This window comes from Euprymna scolopes, chromosome 16, assembly GCF_053919585.1.
Source record: "Euprymna scolopes isolate OS-2025 chromosome 16, ASM5391958v1, whole genome shotgun sequence".
Taxonomy (NCBI): Eukaryota; Metazoa; Mollusca; class Cephalopoda; order Sepiida; family Sepiolidae; genus Euprymna; species Euprymna scolopes.
Genome location: NC_136497.1, coordinates 115295611 through 115308261, shown reverse-complemented (window position 1 = coordinate 115308261; position 12651 = coordinate 115295611). Strand labels below are relative to the sequence as shown.

Below are 12651 nucleotides of genomic sequence, written 5' to 3'. Positions count from 1 at the left end.
TTAGTCGGATTGAACCCTGAAGCCTTAACGCGTAAGTGGAACCGAAAGAGGGGAAAAGCCAGTGACCTAACCATCTGGGCCACGACGGAGAGGAACTCATAAGGGCGTTTTGTGAATGTTTATGAAGCGAAATGAACAGGTGCGAGGAAGTCTTCCCTAGTTTTGCAAGCCAAATCATTCGCAGACATACACAAGAAGAAGCGAGCCAACACACAAATACAGACACACACACACACACACACGCATACTTTCGCTTTTATATATATAGATGCCCCCCTGTCGGGAGTAAATTTTCTGTAAAAGCAAACAGCGGACTTTATTTTGTAAACGAAGTAAACAGGTAATGATTTATGTTGAATTTGTTCTGTTAGTGTTCAATCTGGCGAAGAAATGAAACTTTATTTGCCCCCCCCTGGCAAGCAAAGGGACCCAAATATGATTAATGTTATTTTTATCTGTCTGTTTTATGCGCGTGAAATTAAAAGAATTAATGGCAAAAACTGGGGTAAAAATGTAAGAAAGGGTGTTAAAAAATCATTTGTAAGTGATTAGGACCCAAGAAAAAGGGGGAAAAATGAATGTACTCCTGCAGAATTGGACCCGAATTCGCGTGAATTCCCGTCAAGCATTGATCGAGCGAGACCAGCAATCATCGGTGTCAGCCGCAGACTACCGGAAAAAACCAAACAAACAAACAAACAAAACGAACTGGAAAGAATACAAATGGGGAGGGGGCGAAGGAAAACCCGAAGAAACTTACCGTGTTAAAATGCAAAAATGCTTATGGTATTTTATTAATTTTTTTATTTATTTATTGTTTGTTTTCTGCAATAAAAGCCAATAAACAAAACAAACTGCAAAAATACAAATGGAAAAAAATAAATAAATAAAACCAGAAAACTGACCGTGTTTATACACGGTCAGTTTTCTGGTTTTATTTATTTGGAAAATATGTTTAATAGATTTTACTTTTAATGTTGGTTTGTTTTCTGCAAGAAAAGTATTTTTAACCGTATACTTGTTAGGTGTAAGTACAACGGTGTGTTATGTGTTTAGTTTTGTTTTCATTTTTGTATTGTTTTCGTTATGGTCGCTTTTTACCGATTGGAATGTCGTCTGATTCCATATCGATAGCGTAGTAGTAATTGGGTAATTGGGCTAATGAGACTCCCAGAAATTCAATGTATAGAAATAAAAAATGAATAAGTAAGTAATCCGAAAATAAGAAGTCAGCTCTCCCCCATATTATCACGTAAGAAATCACTTCAAACATAATAGACGAAAAAATACACTAAATAAAATATTAAATCGAGTAATCGTCTTAACATGTGAAGAACGCTCACGGCTGACTGGTAGAGTTTCTTCTAAAACCTGGAATCCAAGGTTACTTCGTTTCGTTTAAGTAACCCCTCGACTCGCCGCCCTCAACAAAAAAAAGGGGGATAAATAAAATAAAAAGAAATACAAAAAATGGCATAAGTAACACATAGAATAACCGTAATCGAAAGTTGCGTTTCACCTGACGATAAAATGCCAATCCATTTTTTTGTAAGTAACTAAGAACTCAAACCGGCGTTTCTTCGTAAATTCCCCTGTGGACAAATCCGCAACGGTGTTAAGTGGTCAGGGGGAAGTGTGAATCTAATAGAGAGTAAAGATTTTACCACTTCCATTGATTGTAATAGATTTTGGCCGTGAACTCTCAGCAGAAAAAATATAGGGATTTAAGATTATCGAGGAAGTGGATAGGTAATAGGCCTATAACACACAAGGGATATTGTGCTGCAGTCCGTGTATAATACATTCGCATGAAATGTCTTGATTTTTAATCCTATTAAAGTCAAATTCATAGGGGAAAAATGAGTTCATTCTATTTATATAGAGAAGATTAGAGATTATTCATATTAGAAAATTACAGTAATTAAGCGACTTTGAGACTGGTCAACTCAAGATTGATAACAATTTGAAAATGAGAGGCACTGTAAATTGGAAAACGCCGAAACCACAAAAATTTAACGTCGGAAAAACAAAACGAGATCCGTCAACCATGAAACAGATATTATCATTTACATAATGCCTATATTCCCTATGGTTTATAACGGATATGCATGGAACAAAAGAGTTCATCACTCAAAATGATGCTTACAAAAACATATTTATCAGTTCTCCAACTTCAAAGAAAAATTTATTTTATAAAACAACTCACAGATAGAGGTAGAAGTATGAGACAAGAAAGGAAGAGGAAGGGGGAGATAAAGAGAGAGAGAGAAAGGATGTGACAGAAACAGAGATCAATACAGAGATATACAATGTAAGAAATGAAATTAAAATATTTGCACTATTTCTTACATGGAGCTTAAACATTATTTTATCAGTTAATGTTGATTTTGTTAACGTCATATCCACTTGCTGTGTACTATTGGTTGTCCTAGTAAAATACATATTGCGATCACATATGTGTATTCCAATATTAAAATATTGCGAGTTTTTGCGATTTCGCGAATAGTTTAGAAAAATAGGAAACTGATACTTGATCATATTACTGCGTAGATCCGATGAAATTTGAATTTGCATTTTCTTCCGTTTCTTTAAACAATAAGTATATTCTCTCTCTATCTCTTAATATATATATATATATATATATATATATATATATATGTGTGTGTGTATGTGTGTGTATGTATATACATACACACAAATATATATATATATGCACTTATATATATATACATATATATATATACATATGTATCCACATATATACAGATATAATATAAATATACACACATATATACATATATATACAAATATATATATATATAAACATATACATATATACATAATCAATGTTATTATTGTTGTTACATTTATTACTATTCTTTTTAGTATTTTATTTCTTTTCTTGGTTAATGATACTATTTTATCGCCATGGTTAGTTCTATTAGTGTCATTATCGTTATTGTTATCAGTCGTATCATCATCAGTTGTGCTATATTATTTACATTACTATCATCATTAACATTATTAGTATGACAAGTAACAGTATTGCAATATTTTCACTTATATGTGCGTGTCTGTGTTCATGAACACGCGAACACTTTTGCATGACATTTTATTTTCTTGCTTTACAATTTTTATTTGTCAACACTGCTCTGATGATAGTTGATGTTTGTTTACTATGCGAATTTGTTTCTATCTGTTTACATTCGTCTGAAAAATATGTTAGCTTTTCTTTGCTTTTCATATTTTTATATTAGAACACACATGGGTGATCACAATATGTATTTTACTAGGACAATCAATAGTACAATAGACCATAAATCACATTATGACAAAACTTTGATCTCTTACACACACACGCACACACACGCACGCACACACACACACACACACACACACACACATATATATATATATATATATATATATATATATATATAGAGAGAGAGAGAGAGAGAGAGAGAGAGTGAGAGAGAGAGAGAGAGAGAAATTATGTTTGCTTTTATGTTGAGGTTAACCTTTGTATCCACGATAAGATAAACCAACGTCTGAGGATTAAAATAATTGGTAAGTTCCTAATTCCAAACCTTCCAGAACTTTCCTGCAGACAATGACATCTGTTGTAAATGCTATTAGTTTGCGACTTCTGCTTTTGCTTCACGTCCTTTGTAAAACGCATATCGATTGGATAAACATTTGATGTCTTGTCGTATAGAAGTCAAAAGCCAGACGTGCTTAAAGAGTTTTCCGCTCATTACGGAGTAAGGTCATCAAATGAAGTCAAATTGCTAAGCACGTCATTAGATCAACAATAGCTGATATATTTAAGCTATCTTCAGACTAATATTATATAATATTAAAACTATGGACCTTTCTTTATCATGTTTCCTAACATATTTGATAAGTTACCTGACACAGTTTTGTTTCAGACCAGTCGAGATTACGTCCTGAACAATCAGTTCGATAGTGACTTCATTACTTTCGGATATAGATATAATTCTGTTCGATTTCTGGAGGTTCACTATCCCAGACTTTATTAACTCTTTGAAAAGGGGTTAGTTTACTGAGGTGAGGAGTGCCGACAGGTATGCTCATGCATTTTATAGATAAGGACACGGTGATGTTTTGTGCGCTGGCTTTTAAAAACCAAACCTGAACCTGTATCTATTTATATAGTTTATTTATCTGAAAATTACAATTGATATTATACAAACTAAAGGTAAGGTTGCGACAAATAGGCATGAAGCCCTATAAGGGATTTGGGTGAAAGGGGAAGGGTACAGGATCTTTCTAATTTGTCTACAACACTTTGGAGATTAACCTTGACTGGCACCATTTATCGCAATACCACATTCACTTCGTGGAGTTAAACCTACTTAATAAATTATCAAATCGATTTTTATAAAATATTATGTACAAGCGCGCGCGCGTGTGTAAGAACCTTTTTAAATTGTAATGATAAATGGAAAAAAAAAGAATTAATTAAAAAAAATTCTTAAACACATTTTTATTAACCAAGACACAAAAAATTAAAATTAAAAATAGTAAAGAAAATGAATTTCAATAAAGTCTTCATAATCTATGTCATGAAATGATATATTTCCCCTTTTAATACGAAGAAAGTAAGATTTATTACACAAAAGGTATTACTTGTCCAAATAAGAACAAAATAAAATATAATATATAATATATAAATAATAATAATAAATAATTATTAATATAATTAATAATTATAATGATAATATTAATTATCTAAATAATAACGTATAATAAAAATAAAATATAATAAAAATAATTATTAATATTATTATTAATTATAACAAAATAAAATACTTAGCATATGATATAATAATAAAAAATAATAAATTACTTAATTAAAAGGAAAGAATAATAAAATATTATATAAAATAATATAAAAAGTATCACTTAAGAATTTGAATGAAAAACGTTTTTTTACCGTCACTGGAGACCTTCAAAAGATAGAACAAACATATTCTTTTTTTGTTCTTTCTTGAACCGTCTCTTGCGATAACTATAAATAGCAAATGATCTTTATTTTTAACTCAGTTTAACACGACGTTGGGACGCAAACGAGAGGCGACCAATCTAATATAACTGCGACCGAAAGAAAAACATAAGAAAACCCGAGTCGTTAAAATAACCGATGGACCAAACAAGATACCGAGAAGAAATCTCTTTCCTCAACGAACTGGTAAATAAAGATTTTTCTGAATTATATTTGACCAAGAGCATGTATGTCTAAAAGATAAAAAAAAAAAAACATTACTTAAAAATCTTTTCATCTATAAAAAGGGAAATAACGAGAAAACAGAGTTATCTCCCTTACACTATAGATTATAAACACCTTACTTAAATTCATTTTCTTTACTATTTTTAATTTTGCTTTTCTTTGTCTTGGTTAATACAAATTTGTTTTTCTTTTGAAAGTATCTTTTTTTTTTTTACTTTTTTAAATTTTGGTACTTGTGCATTTAACGAACCAGACGTAACTCAGCATTTGCTCGGCTTTGTCCGACGCATGACGTCAACAGCCGGATAAAACCGAGCGTTGCTGATTAAGCAGACGAGAATTTCGCTATCAATTGGAAGAGCGTCACAACGCAAGAAACGCTTATTTAAAGAGAGTTAAAAAAATGTTTTAAAAAGATAACTGACGAAATAATAATGAATAGTAAAAACCTTGCGGACCAGCTCCAGACCCCAGAGGCTGCACTAAACTTTTGCCAGCAACGGAAATTATTGGCAGAAGAGAAAAGGTGTTTACATTTTGGCCAGGATTGTGTACTTGCAAAGAGAACAAGCCTTTCCGACGGTTACGGTTGGAGGTGTAGAAGTGTAACATGTCGCCGATGGACCTCCATTAGGATTGGGGCTTTCTACTCAAAATCCCGACTAACCATCGCATGTATAATGAAAATAATATACTTATGGGCGTACGAGATGGCATCTACAAAAAATCTCGATCGCGAATGTGGGTTACGTTCTCGCCACACAATTGTGGATTGGAAATTTTTCCTGCGTGATATATGCAGGGACTATTTTCTTAGGAATTCCCGGCAGATTGGAGGCCCAGGCCATACGGTAGAAATCGACGAGTCCATTTTTAACCGTAGAAAACACAACATCGGCAGACTTCTGACACCGGTCTGGGTCTTCGGTGGATACGACCCCGCCGAAAAGGAGGGTTTCTTGGTCACTGTACCAAATAGGAATGCGAAACCCTCGTTCCACTAATGAATAAAAAAACAAACCTTGTTTCTGGCAAAAAAAGTCCATGTTTCTGGCGAAAAAAATGTACAAAAATCCTTGTTCCTGCCCCCCAAATGCTTTTTATTGCCCTTTTTTTAGGCCTTTTCCTTTTATTTGACATAAAGAGTTGCCAAAAAAGTTAACTTTTACGTGTTTAAGACATAGACGATATTTTTTTACGTTAAAAATTGAAGAAAAAAAAAAAACAGTTCAGACAAAAAAAAAAATTTCCTATTATTTAACAAAAAAAAAACTTGTTTTATATGTATTTATTTTGTAAACAGAAAACAATTTCAAACAATAATAATAAAAAAAACATAAATGAACGGTAGGTTTTTGCTTTTTACTTATTTAATTTTTTTATGTTTCTACATTTTACAATTTCATTGTGCAGTTATTTTGTTGTAGCGTTGTTTTTATTTTGTCGCCAACGCTCGGTTTTATCCGACTGTTGACGCCATGCGCCGGACAAAGCCGAGCAAATGCTGAGTTATGTCTGGTTCGTTAAATGCACAAGTACCTTAATTTTTTTTATTGATTATGTTTGCGGTGTTCAGATACCCCTAGACTAAGGAAAAACCGTAACAGCGTGGAGTGGGGACGAGTGAAGTAGCACTCAAAAAAGTAAACATTGAAACAAATAAAATGCTGTTTGGGGTGTATTAGTATGGTCCCTCCCGATCTTTTTCTAAGTATTAGATCGCTCATAGTTTTCCCGGAAACCGACAACAAGCAGGGCGGTCTCTAGTTGAGATTGCGGTTAATTACCAATAAATTGGTTATTTACTAAGAATTTGGAAAGAAAAATAGGGCGGGGAAATGGGGGTAGAAGATAACCTCCAAGAGAGGAAGACCGGGGGGAAATAAAGGGATGCATGGGTTAGGCAAACCTGGAGGTTCTCTAGTACCAAAATCAAAGCAGAAACAGGAGCTCATTTTTACGACCAGCCAGAAGTATTATTAAAGGTTAAGCTATTCTAACGGGATGGGTTCCGAAGCACGTGTGCTATGCTTTACGGAGGGAGCATGAATTCGAACCTGGCTCCTCGAAAGATACAAAAGCTAGTGTTATGCACCCATCTTTTATTGAAGTCCAATCGCATCTGATTTTCACTTTAAGCAAATGTTTGAAGTAAACAATTAGATCCCCATTTGGAACAGACGTCTCCCTCTTATACCTTTTTGAGGCAGATGATTCAAGTCACTGTTCTCGCTACTGCTAGGATGGCCAGGAAAAAAATTCTTTTCTCTACGGACAGCGGCGGATCTCTGTTGTCAATTACTTCTGGATGAGAGCTGAATACAATACTGGATACTATCATTATTTTGTGGCGCTATGCATTAAAACAGACGAAGAGATTATAATGGATGACGTCACTAGAAAATGACACCAGGTAAACCCGTTATGATGCCAAAAAGCGAAACCGTCATCCACTAAAACCGGTTAAAAACAGTAAAAAATAAAAAGATTTTACGAGGTAAGAACTGATGGATAAGACATGTAGAATGCGTATATACGTTAAACAAAACGTCTACATTAGAATAATCTAGTATCCTATAATTATCCTATTGATCGTTGTTTTTTTTGTGCAAATTGGATGATGTCACAAAAAGAATGACATCATTGAACTAAAGTTGCACACACATCTGACGAAAGGAAAATTTTCCAAAAATATTATACAATACGGAACTTCCATCTACCCATGCTGACGTAAGAACATAAATCAAATATAACACATGAGAAAAATACATGTATATTGTGTTAAATGTGAATTTGCATCGATTATTCCACCGTTATATGTCCTATTTTGCTTGCGTTTGTGTATATCCGTTACACCTCTACATTGCATTGTCTTCTATAAATGTCCATTTATATAACTTTAATATAAAACACTTGAAAGTGCTGATTAAATTATGCAATTTTCGACCATTTTTAAAAATGTTATCTTACACGGAATATTAACCAAAACAAAGATTCTAATTTTCTTACTCACCTTTGTGAGATGATCGGATTGTTCGATTTCTTCAGTTGGATTTGCATTATTCATGTTAGCAGTGGCTGAGCTCCTCACAACTACAACGTTTTCATCGGAAGGTTTTGAGTATGAACTCAAAGAATATTCCAAGAATCCAGGGAATCTAGATTAGATTTAAATAATTAAATTGACACCGTATGTGAAATATCTCATCTAAATTCAAACAAACTAAATTCTTAAATATCTCATCTAAATTCAAACAAATAAAACAAGTAACACAATCTTTGTGAATGTTAGTTATGCTAACAGTGGATTATTTACAACAAGGAGATTGATGTTAACAGAAAGATGGATGGACGATTCAGTGTCGACTAAAATTTCACGAAATCACAATTTTTCACATATATTTTATCGCTGTGACCCGGTGCAAAGATTTTTCCCATAGAATGGAAAACAGTCAATTTTACGTACAGTTCTTCGTCGAGGAGAAACGATAGTAAGAATACAAATACCTAACGCTACATTTTATGTTTAATCGAATGGAACATGTGCGACTATTCTTCGAATTCTAGTTTTTTAATTGAGAGACGTATGTTACGGATATAGACTCCGATCCTAGTATTGTTTGTCTGAGTCGTTACGGCAGAGTAGGAGGTAACTTGGCATATCAAAATAATTAGGGATAGAAGTTGATTTTTTGCATAGGGCTAAAGGTCCTTCCTCATGCTCTTCCTCCTCGCTGTCCCCCTCTATTTCCTGCTGCTACTACTATTAAGCATTAACGTTGATCCTAACAAAATTCTAATCAGACGATGACTGTTGTTTGCGGTATAGTTCCGTTGCCAAGGCACCATTCTCACTAACGATGATGTCCGAACAGTACCGCACGATATTAACAGGATTTATTGTTTTTGATGGCACAGTGTGGATAGCAAATAAACGACAACTAATTACTGTTCCATTTTCACTCCTCATAATCCTAATGCTACGTTTGTTGTTCTCTATATGTAGGCCACCGTTGCTCAGCATTGTGATGCGTGCATTAGCGATCTATCGCCAGTATAGTTGTTGTCAAGTCAGTTCTGGCATATTGCTTCTGCAGATTTTCGTATTCTTTACCAAATATATAATTATATGTGTTGAAATATTGCCCTCTTAGAGGATTAAATCATATATACATGTAATGAATTAGCATAATAAATAAGATGTCTGATAACATTTATTTTATCTATAACCAGCCACACAAGAATGAGTACAGATTAAACATTTTCTTTATCTTAAACTTAAAAACCATTATTTTGAAAAATATAAGTATATTAGGATTAGTCTGTTTCACTTCACGCTCAACATCAAATTATCTACAGAATTCCTCATCAAATTTCGACTTTGCATATATACTGTCCTTTCAGTGTGTTCTACAAAGTAGGCGGACAACCGAGTTCCGAATAATTAGTCAGAATTCGTTTCGATGAACTTTATCGAAAGCGTTTGTGAAATCCACATGATAGAAATACATTTACAGCTTCATTTATCTTGTCGTGCAAAAAAAAAAAAAAAAAGAAGAATGTAACTTGTATATCCACCTGCGTTGGAAACATCGATTTTTTCTTATGACTAAATGTCAGATATCTATCAATAGGTAATACAGCGTCAGTTTGCATATCTCCTTTTCAACCTAATTACGGAGAATAACATCCCAGTAAATGTTATATGATAATGCTGACATTTTTACGATGTGCCTTAAATAAGTTTCCAGTGTGACTCAACAACTTGTGATGGTCGAAATCTTTTTTTTTACATAGGCATCACCACATTATCGAGGCAAAGAGGCCACTCAAGGATAAGGGTTAAAGAGTGTACAGTAGAAATTGGACAATATAGTAATCATTAGTAATGAAAATTTGGTAAATTTGATAACTTATATGGAACGGCTCATCAAGAACTTATTTACTTTAGACTTGAACACAACCATATTGTAGTCAGCCGGAAAGCAGGAAAACGGAAGACAATTCCACAGGCGTGCAGTTCTAAGAAAGAAGCTTTGTTCATGGAATCTACGTTTAGGTTTAGGCACAGATAAAGAGTGGGGGAAATTATTGATAGTGTTTACAGCTAGACGAGTGTTTCTTGTGAAAGTTTGGCGAGGGGGGACCATAGATTGAAGCTCAGTTGAACACTTTCCATGAAAATAACGATACATCAGAGACAAACTCGCAACATCTCTTCTGTGAGATAGAGGTTGCAAGGAGGAGAAAAGGACATCTCCTACGATGTTGTTGGAATGATACAGTACATTGCAGTCGGAGGAGATTATTTCAAAGAGGACTATAGTTTCATGTGTGTACTATCAATAAAACTATCCAAAAAAATTTGGAAACTTATTGAAGGCACTTCATATATATATATATATATATATATATATATATATATATATATATATATATATATATATATATATATATATAGTCTTATTTATAGTATTTCGACTTTTATTGGGTTTATATAATTGAAAATTCGGTAACCGTTCATATACCAATAAATTTTAAGTCAAAATAAGATGACTTAAACTGTAAGCTTCAAAATTATCATATTTCATAATTGAGCATTCATATATTGTTTTAACAAAATCAAGACATCAAGGAATAAATTGATAGCAACAAATATGTATTTGATCGTTTCAAAACTATTCGGACCAAATTCAACCCCTATATCGTTTGAAAATTTTTACAAGAACAGCCTTTATCAGACGTATTGAATAAAAAACACTTTAACAATGAAAATATGGAATCCATTTCCCTTATAAGAAAAAACATGAGAAAATATTTTACCTACATTTCATCCTTCCAAAGTTATATATATATATATATATATATATATATATATATATATATATATATATATATATATATATATATATAAATGTTTACAGGTACGGAATTTAAATAAAGTTTTAAATATAATGGGCGGAAGTCTCTCAAGAGCTCTTTCAGCTATCATCTCATCAGGAGAAAATCGATAGTGTAAAAATAATAATACTATGTCGAAAGTAAAGAGTTCTGATGGGGAACTATTGAATGTGCCAAAAATTATGGGGACACTAAAATAAAGTTTATTAATGTTTAAAAAACGATTAAAATATTGGCACAACGAGGGCCCCCCCCAAAAAAAAAACGAGACCTGCATTTCCTTCTTTTCACAAGGATAGTTTGCCTTACATCCAAAATAGCAAATTGTATATCAATTCAAATGCCAGTGCGATGCTGGTTATGTTAGGCGAACATCCTTGCATCTTTTGACTCGTATAAACCAGCATGTTCCATCGGATATCAGACAAGGGAGGATGGTGTCTGGTAGTCTCCCTCCTTCTGCAGCCTTGGACTCTGCTATTGGCCAGCATTTGGTTGACAACCCGTGCTGTGCCGATAGATATAAAATAGAATGGTTGGGCATAGAGCGGACTCCAACGCTCACTGACCGAGAGAGAGAGAGAGAGAGAGAGAGAGAGAGAGAGAGAGAGAGAGAGAGAGAGAGAGAGAGAGAGAGAGAGAGAGAGAGGAATGGAACAATCGTACATCGAAAATGTTTGTTTTTTTTTTACTGAGCGAACTGTTCACGCGACTGTAAATCTCTGCCTTGTTGAAAATAAAAGAAAATTGCATATTTCTATTTCATTTAATTTCACTGTATAATAGCAAATATTGTAGTCAGGAGTTTATTTAATAACTAGCGCGGGTACCCAGCGTTGCCCGGCGTTGCCCTGGTTTTTAGAGGTGTGTGTGGTTGGAGGGGTGGTAAAATGAAAACAAAGCGAAGTCATAACCCTGTTTAAATATAAAAACAAACAATGTTAAAAATATAAAAAAACCGTGTAAGAAAAAGAACAATTAAAAAAATGAACGTGATGCAATACGAGTTGTCCGGCGGTGTCGCTGTGTTTGAAAAATCCCAAAAATTTTTGAAGGCGGGGGGGGGGGGGTCGAACTCGAATCATTGAGGCGAAAGCGCACCCCAAAAAATAGAAAAAGAACATGATGAATTAACTAAAAAGTTAATTAGGTCAAATATCAATTCTGCAGTGATGTTTTTTTGGTTTAGTTTCAGTAGTCACATCACACTCGAGTTCTAAATGAATGTTTTGTTTTCTCGAATTATAGATGAATTTATTTGTTTTAATTTTAATTTAAGTGTAATGCAAGTGAAATCACGATATCGTTGCATTGTAATCTTTGTGTAAAAATAAATGTTGAGTGTAAAGTACTAATAAATAAAGGTCATGGTTAGATTTTTCGGTTAGAATCGTTAAAACCGGAAGTAAAATCTGGTTAGTCTCGCAGATTGCGTCTTACACTAACTAAAAAAAAGCAAAAAGAAAACAATAATAATAATAATCGCGTTTTCGCTTTTT

At 33.5% G+C, this 12651-nt stretch overlaps 1 protein-coding gene across 3 annotated transcripts in view; it reads right to left on the bottom strand.

The window, feature by feature from the left end:
• The window catches only part of LOC145296064 (uncharacterized), a 143891-nt gene that overhangs the window by 86350 nt on the left and 44890 nt on the right, over positions 1–12651 (bottom strand). For all 3 annotated transcript variants that reach the window (XM_080142134.1, XM_080142133.1, XM_080142132.1), the window contains exon 4: positions 8265–8409. In XM_080142134.1, coding sequence (XP_079998260.1) covers positions 8265–8409 — 145 coding nt within the window. The remainder of the gene's footprint in view (positions 1–8264; positions 8410–12651) is intronic.